This window comes from Onychostoma macrolepis, chromosome 07 (assembly GCF_012432095.1).
Source record: "Onychostoma macrolepis isolate SWU-2019 chromosome 07, ASM1243209v1, whole genome shotgun sequence".
NCBI lineage: Eukaryota > Metazoa > Chordata > Actinopteri > Cypriniformes > Cyprinidae > Onychostoma > Onychostoma macrolepis.
This window is the reverse complement of record NC_081161.1, coordinates 26,705,411-26,726,305: the sequence shown is the minus strand read 5'-3', so window position 1 is coordinate 26,726,305 and position 20,895 is coordinate 26,705,411. Positions and strand designations below refer to the sequence as shown.

General features: G+C 36.7%; 1 protein-coding gene across 4 annotated transcripts in view; it reads left to right on the top strand.

Annotated features, from left to right (window-relative positions):
* tox3 (TOX high mobility group box family member 3) overlaps positions 1 to 20,895 on the top strand; it is a 51,269-nt gene that overhangs the window by 3,088 nt on the left and 27,286 nt on the right. The window contains exon 1 of one of the 4 annotated variants that reach the window (XM_058782718.1): positions 18,588 to 18,619. The exons of the other annotated variants lie outside the window; for them this stretch is intronic. Within the exon in view, the coding sequence (XP_058638701.1) occupies positions 18,599 to 18,619 (21 nt within the window). The 5' untranslated portion in view covers positions 18,588 to 18,598. Of the gene's footprint in view, positions 1 to 18,587; positions 18,620 to 20,895 lie in introns of those variants that run through there. 4 annotated transcript variants of the gene reach the window in all.

Sequence of the window (20,895 nt, the reverse complement as noted above, 5' to 3'; positions counted from 1 at the left end):
AGCAATGGGTTTATGAAGCGAACACATGTGGTAGCAGTCAGTGAAATTTACTAGAAAAGTGTTCCTGATGGCTTAAATAAACCAGTGCCTACATTTGCAGAATGCAGTGTGATTTTATTTTTGGCGTTTTTGCAGTTTAGAGTTTTGTGGAATTTTGAATGACACATTTAAATTCTGTTTCTGTGTTTGGTCCAGTTTTGGTTTGTATCGATCAACTGTTCTTAAATATCAAAGACGGATCTGTCACACTGAACTAAACTCTATGCTTGCTTTGTAATTTAGTGAGTTTGTGGTTGTATTTACATAATGTCAGGTACGAGTAATTTGCATTCTAGGTGAATTGTATTTACCCTGATCATTTACAGATGTCTAATAGTGTAATAGAAGGAGCCTTTTTATTATGCAAAGGCATTACGTTTGACTGATAATTTTCACTGAAATCATTCAAGGCTGTTGCAGAGGAGATAGTATAATGATTACATGGATAATGAGACAGCACATTTTGGCAGGGAATGTCCGTCTTTCATTTGGTGGTTGTCAGCATTCCTAAACCTATTCACTCTCTCTCTCTCTTTCTCTCTCTATCCCCTCTCTCATGAAAAGCATCATTCAGTTATGCAAGAGATGGATGATTCTCTTTGTCCTGGAAATGTTTGTGTGTGTATGCATTTTGAATAGACATAAACAGATCACTTTAAAACTGCTGCAAAGTTTTGCACACTAATTCACTCATTGTTTAAATGTAAAAGACACATGTATGTTGTGCAAATTATACAACAAAACAAAACAAAGCCATAAAAGGTTCATATAGTCAACACTGAGGTTTTTTAATGTACAAACTCCCTGCAGGGAATGACAAGTTGTGTGGGTTTAGTCAGACTGTTTATAGAACAAATCAGAGTTTGTTTTGACATATTAAGTTGCAATTTCAAATGACATTTACTTTCCTGTGATAGCCAACTTATCAGTGTTTACTCATAATTATCTGTCATAACAGTCAGATGTCAGTATATAATTTCTTCAAGAACTCTCAGAAATGCATACATTTCATTTTTTTTTTCTGTCAGTGAAATCAGTGAAGAAGATATCACAAGGCATTTAAGTACAGAAAGAAAGTAATTTAGTTAAAAGCATATTTGCAGAGACTGAAGTTGTTATTATAAAGAAATACTGATGGTTGGTGACTTGAAATAATAAATTGTATATATAGTGAAATGTTGCTTTAATTAGTTTTTCTGAAGCAATATATCTGAAGTTACATATTGAGTAATGCTCTTAATAAAGACAGAAATGTTTCCCACATGAGTGAAGGAAATCACTTTTACACAAACGGTTTTCAGGTGCTAGCACTGATCTGATTTTCCAGGAAAGGCTATGTGAAAATACAACCTCATATAGCAGACTTTATGAACTTTAAGGACATAGATGCTGTTTCATGGTCCTGTGCCGAAGACAAAGGCTAGAGGAAATGAGGTGACAGCAGCAGGAAATAGCAAATGATAGTGTTGACTACATTCAAGTGAATGTATTCACTTGTTAACACCCACACGTAGACTCTCGTCCCCCAGGTATATAGCTTTTCAATTCAGGCCTAGTGCTGATCCATAAAGCAAGGGATAAATTACACATTCTTACATTCAAATCTATGTACAGTGATACAATGAATGTACACAGCAGGTGTCATTACACACATGGACAGGAAGCAGCATAGATCTGATTCAGGAGTTTTAATCGATGTAACAAAATCCCTCTTTGTAGGGCAAGTGGATACGTGTGTTTGTAGAGATTCTTGTGGCAGATTCTTTCTGAATGGAGGATTTTTGTCAAATGCGGCTTAGTGTCAGAAATAAGAGAAGAAAAATTGAAAGTCTAATTGTCGATGAAAGATCTTTTGAAGAAACTTTCAATTTTTTTTGTCCATGCAGTGAAAGTCAATGAAGTCCAGAAAGAGAGAAAAAAAACATTTTTTAAAAAATGTCTTTCAAGAAAGAAAGTAATACAGGTTTGGTATGATATGAGTGTGAGTAAATGATGACAGAATTTTTCTTTTTGGGAGAACTATCCCTTTAACTACCTGATTGACAGCTGAAGAAAATAGCAACTGTTAGCTGATATGCGAACGCTGCAAATGATATAGTTTTGCTTGCCATCTCCATTCAAACAACATAGCATTTTGAGAGCAGAAGCAGATGTAAGTGTGCAGTGTGTCTGAAATGTTTCTCATTGCTTTTGCCAGGAATATTGATGTATTTATTGAAAGTGGAAAGCTTTCATCAGGATATGATTTCACCAGTATTATGTCCTAAAATGGCAGACATATGCGAAGGTTGTCATTTGGACTTGTGGTGTTTGTGGCAGGGTACATGTAATCTGCTTCTGAATGTTCAGATCTTGTATTGACACTCAACAAAACGACGTGCCAATCACATTGTGTTCCCTTCATGTACGTCTTTGCAGAAGTCCTGACCTCTCTCTCTTCTGCGACCTTTTCTTTTCTGTTTCTGTTTTCCTGTTTCTCTTTGTGTTGAACCATTGCTTTAAGTGAACTTAGACTTAATGTGATTTCGCCTCCAGGATGAAAAGTCGCTTGATGGTACTAGTCGCATATGGCCAGCCACGTTGTGTAACCAACATAATGTATCTCGTTCTGTGCGTGGGAAGTGTCATCATTTGGTGTAAATAGCAATGTAATTCACTCGAGTCCTTCACAGCTAACCATAACCAATGGCCATCTCAGATGCATCGGTGATTGATGGAAGAAAGGTAACCATGCCAGTACAAGCCCCAGGCTCAAGAGCTCATTTCCACTAACCCCTATCAGCAGACTCTTTAATAGTGGCTATGATTGATTTAGTAGCTGGCTGATATGATGTTGTGTGCCTGGGCAAATATGTAAATTTGTAGCTGACACACACCATTAGCCAGGCCGGATCACGCTCTATAAATCATGTCTTTAATCCTCTACATGCTGCTTCCTGTAAATGCTCTTCATCTCATTTCCTCCGATATTACCTGTGTGCCTCTTCCGGTTGCTATATGTTGAGGTAACTGATGGTATGAATGTTTGTTTTTGCTTCTAAGTGAGAGGCATTTGTGATTGTGTTCGATGAAACTGAGTAAAATAATAAATGAAACCTGAGGTGATGTACTCACATATGTGTGTGTAACTAGATTGTGAGAGAGAGGGAAGGTGAGACAGAGAAAAAGAAAGGAATCATTGATCCCGAGCTGCTGAAAACTGTCACCAAATCTTCCCTTGAGATTGTGTTGAACAAAGGTTTGATGGCTCCTCTTCAAGACAGGAATGTGCCCCATGCTGAGGGCACAACACATCTGACAACACATTGTGCTGATGCCAGTCAGCTATGTGGAGAGGGTTTAGCATGTCCTCCTTCTTTTGTTAAGAGCCCAGCTGAAATTCTGATTCTCATCCTGTTCCAAAACACTTCTCAAATCTTATTGTTACGAAACAAAGGGTGCCAATCTGGAATGCTGATCACTCAGAAGATATTCCAGTTATGACAATGGCTTCCGATAAGAGAGAAAGGAAACTTTTCCATACATTGTTTTAGCTTGATGGGGTCACCAAACATCTCTGTTATGATGAGCAAGGCAAGTCTTAGAAAGTATTGCTACAGTTTTCCACTTCTTTTAAGGCTATACTGTAGGGTAAACGTACCTATTAAGCTCACATACCCATTTTTGAGATCAGATTATAAAAAGAAATATAATTTATTATCCTACTTGATGTCTTAACCAATCGATATGTTTGTTACTATATACCTCCTATAATTTCAAGTCAATCAGACAATTGCACACTGACATATGAGTCTCCATATGTTCACAATGTCTGGCGGCCATTTTGAAAGCTGTCTAAAAACTTTCACCAAAAGAAGAGCCCCATAAATGTGTGTTTTTTTAGATGTTTAAGATTTTATTTTGGGTAAGTTTCACTACTTATTGTAAAATTAAGAGATTAATGTTCAGACTTTTGCATATTATAACCTGGAACTTGGATGTGGGAAATAATTACATTAGATCCAAAAGATAGTTTTAGCAACATAGCGCAGATGCTACAGAACACAGTTAGCTGACTAGCTGTATAAGATTGTGTGCTACGCTAATATATTACTTCACAGGCATTACTGGCTTGTACTTTTACATCCATAATATTATAAATTGACAGTTTATTGCTGGTCTGTGGTTTTACAGTGCTGTAATTTTTAAAGATTTCATATTATTTTAAGGTGAGCTTAAAGGGTGCACTACTAAGAAAATCACACAGCTTCAGTGTGACATCAATAAGAAAAAGTATAATTTCATTTTAATAAATATTACATTAAACTGATAAAAAATTGTTGCTGCTCCAATTAAGCTCAGTGTGCTCTCTTTAAGCTCTTTCACATTGAACGTCTATGTAAATACTTTATAAACAGACTTTAAATATTAACCGATGGTTGTCACTTTAAGTTAAGTTAATCTATTTTCTATGGATTCTGTCGACTCATATCTGCAGACTGGCTCTGATCTTTGGCAACTAGCATCAACTTTTCCAGACTGTAAATTTGTGGAAAATCGGGGCAAAAATCATGTAGTGTATTCCAGCCTGAAGAGACTACAGATAAGTTGACATCCATTTAACAAGAGGTTTCATAATGAGGCTAGTTTCTGTATTCATCCCCATGAATTAAATGTTTTATTGATTTGTTTTATTTGATTTTTGGATGTGTGTTACTTAGCTGAACGTGGACTAGCCTAGATGACACTTCATTATGAATATATAATTGATCGACTTGAATGCCTTGTTGCTTGATTTTAGTGTTCTGTTTTTTTTTTTGTTATTGACTTTGTACCTTCAAAAAATATATTTTTACAATTATTCTTTAAAAATTTTCCTTAAAATAAACAATAATTTTTAATAAAACATTATGTGAGCTTAATGGGAACAGGGGTGTGCTTAAAGCACAGCCGAACTTTTTGAATTTAAGGATGTATATCTTAATTGAAATGCTTTTGTCATTTAAAATAAAACAAAATATTTTTTGTGTGAGAGATTAATATTTTATATTAACATAACTTTTTGTACTGAAACCAATATCTTGTGCCCTAAAAATGTCTCAGTGTAGATTTTGGTGAGTTTAATAGGTACATTTACCCTATGTGTGGAAAGAATATTTAATATTCACATATTGTTGTATTTTTTATACATAGCTGTTGACATATTTGTATATTGCATGCTTATGTATGTACTTTTCTAAACTGCTGAGTTAAGTCACAAAGAAATAGAAGTAGCAGCAGTTCTTTTGTAGGGTGAAAAAGTAAAATTGTAGGGTGGTCACTTGGTTCTATTCATCGCTTTTTGATTGAGCTGAATACAACTTTTATTGAAAATCATGAAACTTACAATATTGAACAGAAATGTATTCAAATTTTAAGGCCCTATGAAATGTTTTATTTTTTTCTCAGTAATAATAATAATAATAATTTATTATTATAAATTATAATATAATTTATAATAATACACCTCGTGTATCACTGCGTGTATCGCCCCCCCAGAAATACTGCTAAATTAATTCTGGTAAATAATTTTTCTGGTAAACATTCCATTAAAAATAATGTTTTAATAATAATATTATAAGTAGTAGTAGTACTGTCATTACAGTAAGTAATATTTCTGTCATGGTTTCTTCACGTTAAACTGAACTTTTGTTTTGACGAGTTGCTGTGAAGACCTTGAGGTTTCTGTTTGTATATGATATGACGACATGACGAAATGGTAAAATGCTCATGAAGTGACTCTCAGAGCAGTTCTCGAGTTTATGTACTCATATATAGTGGTCGACCGATATTGGTTTTTTTGACAGCCGATGCCGATGTGAAGGAAAGCAGGGTTTCCAATATAAAGCCGATATAATTGTATTTATTTTAATATTTAAGAAATTTGAAATAATTTGAAAATGGATTAAAACATTTTTTTGTAAAGTATAACATACTTATACTTTAGATGACAAAGTATTTTTCATGAATAAATAAATATTTAATAAAAATGAATTTAAAAAGGAAGTAAACACTGTAACCAACAGAGCACTCAATATTCTGTGGAGTTTGCATGCATTGGGAATCATATTTTTACAAATAAAGCCATGGTAACACTCATTTTACATACAGCACACAGTGAAAATGACATGAATATGACAGTAGGCAAATGCATAAAGCGCAGCATAATTTGAAATCACAGATTTATTGTTTAGAGCATTCAATTTGCACTGAAAGTCACGCAGAGAAAACACGATAATGCAGGATACACATGCACACTTCACAATAGGGCTGTCCAATTGGCTGAAAAACTAAATTCGAATTTTGTCCTAAAAAATTATCAATATTCGAATTATATTTGAATTTAAAAGGCATAATTTCTATTAAGGGGAAAAAAGCTTTTGGCTTCTCTTATGAGGCCACAAGAGGACGCATCGAGCAAAATATTACCGTACTAATGCACGTTTCTTCAAAGCATTAAAAAAAACAAAACTATCTTTGAAAAAAGTGCATAATGTTTCAAGTACTGTTTATAAATCATATATAGTTAATTATGTTGCTTAAACAATTAGAAACTACAAGCTTCATGTAAGTATGTATAGTTTAACACTAAGGAACAAAAACCAATCACAAAGAGTAGCCTACTTTTTTCATTTAAAAACATGAGATGCAGTGGGATGCAGAAAAAACGCCATAAAGTCTCGAGACATGTTTTTTAAAATTTGAACGTACATTAATTTTACATGGCTCTCTTGTGCGGGACGCGGGTGCAACAGTGATAGATGTCCCTATAGAAAATGCGATAATATGCGTTCTGTGTGAACGGCTTGGTTCCAGTTTTGAGGTAAACAACATCATCTCCGCATTGATGTTCTCTTTTTCCGCAATATTTTGAATGAGCAGCACCACATCCAGTGGGCTCAACTGGATAGGTTAAAAAAAAGCATTAAAATGCAACGACACCTACATCGTCATCGCATCTTGTGTGCCACATATAAGGCTGCCTGACGCACATCTAAAATTTGAATGCAGCGTTTTTGCATTTGAATGTGGATTTTTATTTTAAATTCGACGAATATTCGAAATTCTAATTTTTTTTGACAGCCCTACTTCACAAGATCTTGCAACTGGATTCGACTAAGTTTGCAAGGTTTGTGAAATTAAATGTTCATCATTAGCCATTCAAAGATTTGTTTAAATTATATAAATGCGTATTTGCTGAATGCTGACGGCAAACGAGAAAGTATTATAATGTTTGCCTTTCTATTACTAATAATTAGGGCTGTCAATCGATTCAAACATTTAATCGCGATTAATCACAACTTAATCGCACATTTTTATTTGTTCTAAATGTACCTTAAATTAATACTTTTCAAGTTTTTAATACTCTAATCAACATGGGCATGGACAAATATGGATGCTTTATGCAAATGTATGTTTATTATTATTGAAACCATTGTCAACATAGAGCATGAAGACTAGACATGTTTCAAAGGTCATAGATGTTTTTCAAAGAACTTGTTCATGTTTATTAGACACATGAAAAAAGAAATACCAGGTTCCCATTACTTCTGTTTCTTTGCACTGAGCAATTTACTTACACAAACCTGTTTACATTTTCACACCACTTCTTCTGAACATGAAAAATGCACATTTATTATGTATTATTACATTTGTTTGCCTCTCTGTGCCCACATACTGTAATTTGATGCAGCTAAATTCTCAATAAAACTGTTTTCATTGATATATTTTACTGTTTCTGTTGTCAGACAACGGAATGAATATGAAATAATGATTGAAACACGACCCTTTAAGACTACATAACCAGCTCTCCCTTCCAAGATGTTAATCTGCACAAAAATCCTGATAATCGAGCCGTCGTCTAATGAAATCAAATACACATAAGATAAAGACAATAGCTGTGCTGTGATTTCGGCTATACTTAATATAGTAATATATAATAATAATAATATCTGTGTTTAACTGAAAGCGCTGCTCCTCTCCGCCGCTTGCTGAACAGAGCAGATGCAGAGAAAGAGGTGTATGCACGCTCTGGGAAAGCAAGACTTCGCGCTCGCGTGGCAGTACTGGCGAGTCTCAGAGACTAAATAAGGTTTGGGCAAACCCTAAAATTTAGGTGCTTTTTTGAAGGGGAAAAAAGTCGCTAAAGGGGCCTGCAAAGTCTCTAAGTTGGCAACACTGTGCATCTCCATTTCTCCAAATACAGGCTAGGATACGGGTCAAACAGAAAATGCGCACCATTAATTGCGCGTTAATAAAATTAGTGCTGTTAAAATTAATTTGCGTTAACGGGTTATTAACACGTTAACTTTGACAGCCCTACTAATAATATAAAAGTAATTGTTATAATACTTTTTTGTATACATTTTAATCCCTTTGTTTAACAGTTCTATCTGATTATTAGATAGACTTCTGTCTATATTAAACAGAAGTGTTAACTACGACGGCGAACAGGAGGGAGAATGTGAGCACTGTGGTGAAAAATGCCAATATATCGGCCATGGCGATATATCGGTCGACCACTACTCATATACTGAGGCTGAAAACACAGCGACCGTAATGCGTACTTCAGTACGTGTGTAGTAAACGAAACCGTGCGTATGCACCATTCATTCACACAGAGACACACAGAACATGCAGGATTCATATTTAAATGGTATTTTTGTGGCTTAATATTCACAGACACTACTATATATTGCATTTTGATTTAAGTGTACTGTTCTACTTTTGATGTATCCATCCTAAATTTGGCAAATTCCATGACGTTCCTTGTTATACAGTAAATTCTGTTATATCCGAGATTCCGTCTGCGATATGGGTTTGGCTTCAGGGTCGAGTTATGGTAATTTATTTAAATTATGAGGTCAAAAAATATACATGGATGAATTAAAAAAAATCAATAACATGCATTTAGAAAATAGAAATGAATGGATTTTCATTTCATGTTGACTTGAAAAGTGTGTAATCTGACAGGTTTCCAGCAACAAACAATTTTTAATTTTTTTCAGTCTCAGCCAATAAGATGTTTAATGTACAGTTATGTAGGGTTTGGACTAGTGATCGACCGATATAGATTTTTTATAACTGATACCAATTATTTGCATGTTTATGTGCCCGATATGCAGAACCGAAGTAAGTCCATACTTTACTTTGGTTTTTCCTCCTTTCAGTCATCTTTTTTTTTTTTAAAGTGTTGAAAATTAGCAGTCTTTCATGTTAAATTTAATCTTCATATTACAACAACAACAACAAAAAAAAAATATTTTTCATTTTATTTATAAAAAAGCATCAGCAGCAAGACTAATATTAACAATAAGCAAAATAAATGTAGAAAGTCTAATGTTTTCAAATGGAGATAATAAATAAAGGACAGGAGTCATATCAAATTCATTTTAAACTACAGTTCTAGATTTATAAGCTGTTTAATAGGCTAAAGAGTGAAGAATAATTCACTGGATAATGTTAATTCACTGAATAATATTCTCTGTCATATTGGAAAATAACAAGCAAAACATCGTATTTTATTGCATTTCTCAACTGGCATGTTATATCAGAATTATTATTGATAATGTTTTTGTTGTTCTAGATTATGAAATGCCTGCTAACAGCGCGGTTTATCTATGCATTTACACAGAACTATACTCAAACTGCGATCGCTCGCAGAGATAATAAATAATTAATTTCCATATTAATTTCCAGATGTATTTATTTAGATGTTTATTAATTAAATAATGGTTATCTAAGCTAATAAATGTTAATACAATTAATGGTGTTTTAAACAAGTGAATCTTATTAAAAGTTACATGCGGTGGCCATGCTGGAGCATTTCCTGAGTATCAACCCACTGAGTGAGCAGCAATATGAAAGTGGCTTCACGAGACTAATGATGAGCATATACAACAGAGAGAGAATTAAATTCAGCTCTTTTATTTCCAACATGCTTTCATTCATGGCTGTATTATTTAAAGAGGTCATCGGATGCAAAATTCACTTTACAAGTTGTTTGAACATACAGGTGCATCTCAATAAATTAGAATGCCATGGAAAAGTTCATTTATTTCAGTAATTCAACTCAAATTGTGAAACTCGTGTATTAAATAAATTCAATGCACACAGCCTGAAGTAGTTTAAGTCTTTGGTTCTTTTAATTGTGATGATTTTGGCTCACATTTAACAAAAATCCTCCAATTCACTATCTCAACAAATTAGAATATGGTGACATGCCAATCAGCTAATCAACTCAAAACACCTGCAAAGGTTTCCTGAGCCTTCAAAATGGTCTCTCAGTTTGGTTCACTAGGCTACACAATCATGGGGAAGACTGCTGATCTGACAGTTGTCCAGAAGACAATCATTGACACCCTTCACAAGGAGGGTAAGCCACAAACATTCATTGCCAAAGAAGCTGGCTGTTTACAGAGTGCTGTATCAAAGCATGCTAACAGAAAGTTGAGTGGAAGGAAAAAGTGTGGAGGAAAAAGATGCACAACCAACCAAGAGAACCGCAGCCTTATGAGGATTGTCAAGCAAAATCGATTCAAGAATTTGGGTGAACTTCACAAGGAATGGACTGAGGCTGGGGTCAAGGCATGAAGAGCCACCACACACAGACGTGTCAAGGAATTTGGCTACAGTTGTCGTATTCCTCTTTTTAAGCCACTCCTGAACCACAGACAACGTCAGAGGCGTCTTACCTGGGCTAAGGAGAAGAAGAACAGGACTGTTGCCCAGTGGTCCAAAGTCCTCTTTTCAGATGAGAGCAAGTTTTGGTATTTCATTTGGAAATCAAGGTCCTAGAGTCTGGAGGAAGGGTGGAGAAGTCCAGTGTTAAGTTTCCACAGTCTATGATGATTTGGGGTGCAATGTCATCTGCTGGTGTTGGTCCATTGTGCTTTTTGAAAACCAAAGTCACTACACCCGTTTACCAAGAAATTTTGGAGCACTTCATGCTTCCTTCTGCTGACCAGCTTTTTAAAGATGCCGATTTCATTTTCCAGCAGGATTTGGCACCTGCCCACACTGCCAAAAGCACCAAAAGTTGGTTAAATGACCATGGTGTTGGTGTGCTTGACTGGCCAGCAAACTCACCAGACCCGAACCCCATAGAGAATCTATGAGGTATTGTGAAGAGGAAAATGAGAAACAAGAGACCAAAAAATGCAGATGAGCTGAAAGCCACTGTCAAAGAAACATGGGCTTCCATACCACCTCAGCAGTGCCACAAACTGATCACCTCCATGCCACGCCGAATTGAGGCAGTAATTAAAGCAAAGGGAGCCCCTACCAAGTATTGAGTAAATATACAGTAAATGAACATACTTTCCAGAAGGCCAACAATTCACTAAAAATATTCTAATTTGTTGAGATCATGAATTGGTGGGTTTTTGTTAAATGTGAGCCAAAATCATCACAATTAAAAGAACCAAAGACTTAAACTACTTCAGTCTGTGTGCATTGAATTTATTTAATACACGAGTTGAATTATTGAAATAAATTAACTTTTCCACGACATTCTTATTCATTGAGATGCACCTGTAAATGTGTGTTGGAAGTGTGTGTACACATCCATCCTATAATGATAAAAATCCACCCAGTGGTTTTTTTTAAATCCCTATTTTAAAATCCCCTTTCTCAAATCAGGTTGTTCTGAGATTCCCGTCAGAATGATGTAGTTTACCTTGGACCTGCCCTGAGTGAGTTGAGAGCTGTCCGCCGGTGCAGGGGAAGACAAGAACATTTCCGATTAAGCGATTGAAGTGTTTGGTTGTAGGATGTAATAATGAATATACTCATTTACTCTCGACATCTGAGCCGCTGAAGATGCAGAGGATTAACCTTACTTTTGTTTTGAAGGGAATGTGCTGATCCCCGATCTGCCTAAATGCGTTCGCGCGAATTATTCGTGATCCAGCTTCACCATCAGAAGAAGTGAGTATAAGGGTATTTTATGAATATTTGCAATTCGCCTTTCCTAATAACGTGTTAGTTAGCCAGTTTCATGGCTAAAGTAAACAGTAGTGCTCATCACTCCATGGAAGAGAGAGTCGGGGTCAGAACAGACTGATGGATCATTTTACGTGACTCCGTGAGTGAATCTCTATTTCGCCAAGCTGAATAAACTACATATCAGGCATTTATGTAATACATCTAATTTGTGCATTGATGGCTGTTATGTTAAATAAAGTTTACTAGCTAGCAAATCAAGTACCTGCACGCCGTCGTTGTCTCGTCTCCCCTCAGACGCGCTGCAATGGCGATAATGCGCGCAATTCTCAAAACACCCACAAGATGGTGGCGTTTATCGGTGAATCTGATATTACAAAACTGATATCCGATCATGGTTAAATGCTTAAATATCGGGAAAAATATCGGTAAATCGATATATTGGTCAATCTCTAGTTTGGACCAATGAGATTTTGCAGTGGGTTGAGCTGACCTGCAAAATATAAATTGAAGTAATCAACAAAATGTCCTGTTCCTCATCATGTTTGTGGTTGTTTAGACAAAAACTCAGATACATACTTAAGAGGTGGCTTTTATCTTTTGTTGTTTCATCGCATCGAGTTAGGACACAGAGAGTACGAGAGAACATCTGTCTGAATTTATATTGAGCTTTATATAGCTCTTCAAGTGTAGTGTTTCTGAGATTATAATTGCACTAATGATTGCTCTCATTTCCTTTGACCTTTTATACATCATTAAAGCTAAAAGGAAGTAGAGGAAACAGACTATTTAAAGAACAGTCTGGAAAGTGTATGTTCATGGCCCTACAAAGTATATTTTGGTCTCTCAAAGCTCTCACAAGCTTTGTCCTGCTTCTCTGAAGTTATCGACCTCTCAGGCTTATTGCAGGGATATTTTCAGTGACCTAAAAACAGCTTTTGCTCTGAATCAAGTGGTTTCTAAAGATCCGCTTGCCACTCCATAAGTGTGCAATGCAATAAACTGTTTTATTTATTTATGGTTAAAACAGCTACTTTTATCTTTCTAAAGTTCTCTATGTAAGACCCGTCTTATCTATCTTACAGTCTCAGCATTTAATCAACTCAAACTCTTCTAATAGACTAAAACACTTTTGATTGTTACTTCATACTGATGGTAACATGAGTCTCTACATATTCAATCATTTGTGACAAAGAGGTACAGTGTCAGTTGTTCATTTGATGAAGACTGGTTTTCAGTAAACATTTTTTGATATCCTGTCACAGAAGTAAATAGTGACAGAAAAAGAGGAAGAAAGGAGGGAGAATCTCATTATTGTAACTGAAGAATGATGCCTCAGATACCACGTGTCAGATGAAAATATAAAATGATACTGCAGAGCTTCTGTTAGTCCTTTGTCAGGTTGCGCCACGGATTCCCAAAATGCCCTGCGGCTCCAGGTTGTCCTGTATGAACTGACAAAGACAGCAGGTGTGCAAATACTAGTAAGGCTCACTGAGCAAAGAGTTCAGATAGTGAGGGTAAACAAAAGACTCATTTGAATGAGCAAGCAGAGCACATATTGAAATGACTCGTACGAGTAACAACATTCATAGACATAGAAGACAGCCTGTAGAGCTGTTACATTAGTCTTTCCTTTCTTTGTCTTTTTCTGTCTCTGTCTCTCTTGTTCTTTTCTTTCTCTCTTCATTCTTCACAGCTGTTACATTATTAGTCTTTCTTTTATTTTTTTCTTGCTTTCTTTTCTTGCTGTTTTTTCTTCTCTTTCTTTCTCTTAACATGAAATTCAGTTGGATTTTAAAACCAGTAAGGTGATTGTATGCGGCTGGAGACTGTGTTATGGAAATTAGGGACCAATGTATATTTGCTATTAGCTTAAAAAAGGTCATCGGTTACTGACACTACAGGTAACTCCTCCCCTACTTTCCCACAAGGTATCTGGGTACCTATTAAATATCTTCAAATCAAGTTCTTCTTCTCAAACTGAAAAGCTATTCTCTCTCTAGATTTTAATTGGATACTTTTATAGCGGTGCATTAGACTGATAAGAAAAAAGACCCTTTGTTTTTCATAGGAATGTAATTCTCTGTAATTTATGTTAAATAAATCGTTAGGCCATGTACACTTTGGCTCTACACTGTACTCTCTCTCTTTCCTCTTTTCCTTACTTTGTCAAATCTTTTTCCGAACGGATTTGGTTTTTTATGTTTATATTAGCACTTCACAAAAATCTGATTCTCAGCATGTTGATTCACGGCTGTTCCTTTGGACTCGTTTGCTTGCACTTACTTACTTTGTCAAAGCCGAGGAGGACCCGCCGTTGTCTCCCATGCCTGAGGCGGAACAGGAGCGTGGTTTTGTTCTGTAGCGGCACATTGCTCCAAGGGCACTGATTTCCAAAGGCTGGCAGCTTGTGCTGACATGCCGACTTATTTAAATTGTGCTTGACAGAACAACCCAGGGCAATTAATCATTTGACTAGCATGTGGAATGATGCTGTATCACAGACAGAGGAGAGAGAAAAGGACCTCTCGCACGTTTGCTCTTCCTATCCGATTCGCCAACCATGAAATTGTTATCATGCCCATGACAGCGTATTTTCCTTTGTAATAAAAATCTGCTCCATACAGTCTTGTCTTTTCATTAAGACAGGGCAGTGGACATTCACTTGCTGTCACTTGTATCGTAACACATTAAGACATATGTTCTCTGTTTGATACTAAATGAAGACAAGGTTCTGCCAGAGGGAAGAATGACGAAAAAGAAAGAAAGAAAAGGAAAAAAAAGTTTGACGCTGTTAGTTTTTCATAGCCACCAACCATATGGTTTGCCTCACTGCTGAGCCAGCTGCTGATATTTATTTCATATGCATATTAAAACTGGAGAGTGGATGCTTTGTAGACGGCTTCCAAAAATTGTACAGTGATTGCTTCATTGCTGATGGGTCTTTTATAAGCCTCAGAGGAATCCTTGAGAGAAACACCAGTCTGCACTCTCTGCTAAAGTGTGATTGAATGTTGCATTTAGCCTCTAATAAAGTTCTATTGGAGACTTCGGCAGCTGGCTCCCATCTGGAGTTTGTGGAGAGGCTTTTACTGTGTGAGAGTGAGTTTTGGGGGGCCAGGGACTTTTATTTAAATATATGTAGGTAGGCATAAAAATGGAGCACATTTTTGTTAAATGAAATTTGACTAGAAGAATATTGTGGTTATTATGCGAAAAGATGGCAAGGTTGATTTGTGCCACAGAAGCTGGATGACTACAAGGAGGACCTTCGGAGGGTTCAGTGATGTCTTAGGCATGGCATTTGGTTGAAACCAATGAAACCAAAGAATAAACAGTGGCGGTTTGCAATGGGTGCTAACAACCCGAAATCACTGGAAAAATGCACCATCTGGCAGTGGTTTTTTGTATGACAGTTCGGAATTTAAACATCTGATGAATTGCGCCAAAATGTTAATCGTTTTTGAATAACGTATCTCTTACACTAAACCTAACAAATAGTGTTAACAGAAGCAAGCGTGAAATAAAAATGCTTTAGCTGAAGCAATCATGCCATTTTCTCTTGCGTTTTCAAGTCTTTGAGCTCTTTTATTATTGTGACTTGCAATGAGACCCAAGCGCTTTGCATCGCAAGTGTATTGTTGCACCAGGTGAGCTACTGAGCAAGGTTACTGTGTCAGTTGAGCTTTACATATAGTGCTGGTTATGTGATGTAAATGTCAAAATGTATTAGTTTACAAATCATGCACCATGGTTAATGTGTTGTGAGGTCATAACAGTATTTTGCATGAAAATAAGTCTGAGATGATATAATCTGCCCTAGGTAATCATCATTTATGTGAAAAGGTCTTGTTGTTTTACTGGCACTAGTGTTCATTTCAGCTGGAAACTTCAGTGAATTGTGTTTATATGTGGGTTTTTGGAGTTAGGCAAAAATGGGCACGTTTTCCCAATGAGCCTGGGTTTGGTATGCGTATGATGTATGATTGAATACTGAAGTAGTTTTAGGTATGAATGTGGTCTAATTTCAGACATGATGTTTACTTATCTTGTTAGCATACAGATGCAGTTGTGCTTTTAGTAGCGTTGTTTTTCTCAGATGCAAATTCTTGGAAATGAAGCCTATAAATGCACACTACCAAAGGGGTTTAACAGGATGATTTACTGTGTAACTTATCACTTATGAGCACTTTGATTATTTTAATACATTTAATCTACACTTCTCATTAGCATGAATGCTTTGGTCTATAGCTGAGGTAAATAGAACCTCAACCTCTGTTATTGCTCATCTCTTTCCCTTTCTCTCTCTCTTTCTTTCTCTTAACGTGAAATTCAGTTGGATTTTAAAACCAGTAAGGTGATTGTATGCAGCTGGAGACTGTGTTATGGAAATTAGGGACCAATGTATATTTGCTATTAGCTTAAAAAAGGTCATCGGTTACTGACACTACAGGTAACTCCTCCCCTACTTTCCCACAAGGTATCTGGGTACCTATTAAATATCTTCAAATCAAGTTCTTCTTCTCAAACTGAAAAGCTATTCTCTCTCTAGATTTTAATTGGATCCTTTTATAGAGGTGCATTAGACTGATAAGAAAAAAAGACCCCTTGTTTTTCATGGGAATGTAATTCTCTGTAATTTATGTTAAATAAACCGTTAGGCCATGTACACTTTGGCTCTACACTGTACTCTCTCTCTTTCCTCTTTTCCTTACTTTGTCATCTATTTTTCCGAACGGATTTGGTTTCTTATGTTTACATTAGCACTTCACTTCTCATCCTTAGCATGAATGCTTTGGTCTATAGCTGAGTTAAATAGAACCTCATCCTCTGTTATTGCTCATCTCTTTCCCTTTCTCTCTCTCTTCATTAGTTGATATAATGGAGCGTTGTAAAAATGTATTATAATGAGTTGATCCAAAAGGTTACAGCAGAAGTTAACAGCTAATAAAAGTGCTTAAAAATAGTCCAACAAGAGTGCTTTGTTCAGTGTTTAGGAGGGAACTCTGTGGCCTCCTAAGTGTCTTGTATCAGTAAGGATTCCTATGTAAGCATTCCTGTATAATATTTTTTGAACATTTTCAATATAATCAACCTGACGATTTACAGTTTAAAGTGATTCACTAACTCAAATCCACTTAAACCTTCTAAACTTCCACTGTGCTGAACAAATGACATTCTCAGGATTTAATTGCGCTTTTTTAGAGTGGTTAACACATTTATGTGATTTGACATTATAACTGTTTCACTATGTTCTGTGTGCTTTCTAAAAACTGACCTTTGAAACTTGGAACTGATCATAGTTCACACTCACAAATGTCCCTAGCAGAGCATGCATTCCTCAGTGGAGATGAATAATCTTTGCAAATAATGTGTGAGACTTTGGCTCTGTAGCACTTTTAATATTTGTTTGAGCGATTCAACATAGAAGCCAATGGCATGTGTTTGAGGCTGGACAAAGAGTTTATCCAACCAAAGGCAGGTGGGTGAAGTGTTTGGAGAAACCTGCCCAAAAACTGTCATTGTGCTGCTAGTTGTGCAGAAATTTGCAGAAACACTTCACCTTTAATAAACTTAATTTACACTTCAGTGCATGACTTTGTGTTAGGGCTGTGCAATTAATCTCGTCAGTAATGCAGGTTTCGTGATTAGCAGTAAATCGTCATCACCTGCTTTCAGTTGGAGCGGCAGTTAATACACAGAGCTGTAGTTCACTGACAAGCTACACTAAACCTCATTCATAATTGAAGGCGATTCATCTTTACTGGCTTTACTGACAAGATGTGCATGATAATCGAATACGATTCATTGCACAGCCCTACTTTGTGTGTTTTATATGAATATACAGTCAGTAGGGGTCACCAGATGTTGCTGCAGTGTTAGCATCTGTTCGCTTGGACCACTGGACAGTGCGCCCGAGCCTTAAACTCTGTAAAACCCCCAATGGTAGATTGCTTTAGGATCATTACCCTTCTCACTCACCCTGATAAAGCTTGTATGAGAGCATTCATCTCCCCATGCTCCTCTGAGCCACATGTCAGAGCCCCAGAGACTGGAATCTCCAAAGCTCTGTTTACACATGGGCTCAATGCACTCCTGAGCTCAGCTAGCCTCACCGAGCACTGCGGTGTAAAAGAAGGCCACGATCGCTACTAATTAAGCGGCGGGGTGGAGTCGGAGCTGTTTGACATCCCCTGGTTTGAATAGCCATTCTGTTCTGTGCCAGTAGTGAGAGAGTGAATTGTTATCGGTGTAATCTTTGTGGGTTGAGCATATAAACAATGTCTCTTCAGTATAGAAGCATTCTGTGCCGCTCACTCTTGTAAATGACAGGCAGTGTTGTGTTCATATAGGGATCTGATTTAGCCGTATAGGTTTTCACCGCCTTGGCATGCGAGACCTCTGTTTAATGTCTTTGTTCCCAATCCAGGGGTGCCGTAGGATATGATCTACTTGTACGGCGTTCCTCGAAAAGATCGCTAAGCTAGAGAGCTAGAGAGCGCCTGGCCCCCGTCTAACTGAGGCTAAAGGGCTGCAGAGGAGAGCTGCGATATTTGAAGTAATTCACAAGTGCATGTGTTCGCACATTAGTGGGATGCAGTCGGACAGCCACAAGGTTGAGAGCTAATTACAGCATTTAAAGCCTATCAGTTCCATGTGATTGCTGCTTGTGCTGGGTAAACGGCTTTTATTTGGTATGCTGTGGAAGTTTCCCCTCACAGCGAGGGCTCTGTGGCAGCAAATTATTTTCATCTTAATTGCATGTAGGTGGAGACATGAAATAATGGGGCATATTTGTGTTCAATCTGCTGTGTTTTCATTACATTGTGGAGGAAAACATTGTTAGCGGGAGTTAATTAACAAATATGAGTAATTGCTCTATGCTCATATTTATCACTAGTGTGTTCGCAACAGGCAGGCCTGAAGCGCTAACGACAAAGTGCTACATAAATCAAAGTGCTTTTCTTTGCCAAAGCAGAGCCCTTGGGAGGTACCTTAGAGCTTAATTAGAATCTAGAAGGATTTTGTTTTAAGTGTGAGGTGAGCAAGCACTTGAATAACAATGATAAATTAGGCCCTAGAGCATTGCCTGTATGTTTTGGACCGTGTGCGCAATGTTATATCCTATTTCTATATAATTCATAAAGTGTGATGGCAGAGGCACCACGCCAGACGTTCTGCTGGTCCTGTCGATTTGATGCGAGAGATTAATGCAGGGATTGCTGTTGCTGGCAGAAAAGTTTACTGAAATGATGCCAGAGTGTTCACTGCAGAATTACCCAGATGGGATTACGTGGACTATTCAGATTTTACGAGGCCGTTTAGAATATTTTTCTTGTCACGGAGTAATACGAAGGGATGCTTAATGTTGTGCTTCACTGTCAGTCATAATTCAGCGATTTGGCCGACCAAAATATTTGGCATCCAGCATATTTGTGGTCAGCCAATAAAGTGTTCATTTTTGACTCTTGATGGGAAATTACTGTGTAACTTAAGTCTCATCAGTTTCATCAGTTATTTTATTTTATTTTTTTTCAGTTTTTTTATATTCTTTTTTTAGAACTTCATTATGGGGTTCATTTGTAATAAACTTTTAATGCTCAAAAACCTATTTATATGTGGAAACCAGCATGATGATATATAGGCAACCTGTTGTTGACTAAATTAAATAATTTACTTTTATATTGTTACTTTGCCAAAGTAAAATATTACTTTATTGTTAGATTCAATTACTCTTAATGTTAGATTCATTAATCAATTAAATCATTTTTACCGTAATTCATTTAAAATGTGTTTGTATAAGACTTTTAACAATAAATGTTGTTCCAGTTAACAGTTAACTTTGACTAAACCATACATATAAATTTTTCTTTCAAATTTTCAGCAGACCCTCCCAGGGGGGTCTCTGGATCCCACTTTGAAAACCCCTGGACTGACCGGTCACCAGCATTGTAGAACCCTTGCAAAAAGACTACTTTCATCATTTAGCCATAGAAAGGAGCGGAGTGCTCTCATGTACACGTACAGAGAGCATGTTGCTGAAGTGAAGGACTGTGTATTGCCACGTACTGTCAATTGAAGGCTTCTGTTGCACTACCGCAGCTGGCCTTGGAGGTGCACTGAACGTTGTCTGCAGATTTAAAAAAATAGCACGCTGAGTGAAAAGACTTGTCTGACAGACACTTGTGCGATTCTTGATTACAGTCATAGTGATACTCTGTGGACATGCATATGGACTGCCTGTCTGTCTTGGCACCAGATTCAGCCATCTGGCCTCAATTATGCTTTAAACATGCTTTGTTGTACATGACAAGTCCACACTGACAGCGAGTCTGCCAGTGTTTAAACGTCATGCCTCTGGCTACGATTATACTCAATCAGTCACTCTGATTTTAATTGGAATGGTTGAGGATGAGTGGGAGACGTGAATGAAAATAAAAATGTCTTCATCTTTGCTGTGGTCAATTTGGAGGTTTTAAGTGTGGCTGTGTTCAAACTGCTTGGAATTGAAATTTGTACTTTACAAAGAAGAGTATCCTGCATTATCCTTTTAAATAAATTAAAAAATGCATGTTCGCCACGTCTCTTTGAAATGGTTTCTTTTAGGACAGTTTTTTTTTGTTTGCTTCTATTAGTTCAGAACTAATAGTCATAATGAGTCTTGTGATTTACTAGTCATGATCTGACCTGGGTTTGGGACTAGCCAGAAAACTATCGCTGATCTCTTCTGTGTAAATTAATGAATTTGTTTCCATCATGTTCTTTATCAATCTTCATCACCCAAGAGAAAGTATGGAAACAGTCTAAATCTCGTTTCCCACCATCCTCAGATGCATTCCATGTCAGACCTTTCCTCTATCTCTTTTCTCTTAGGCTCGGATTAGCTGCTTG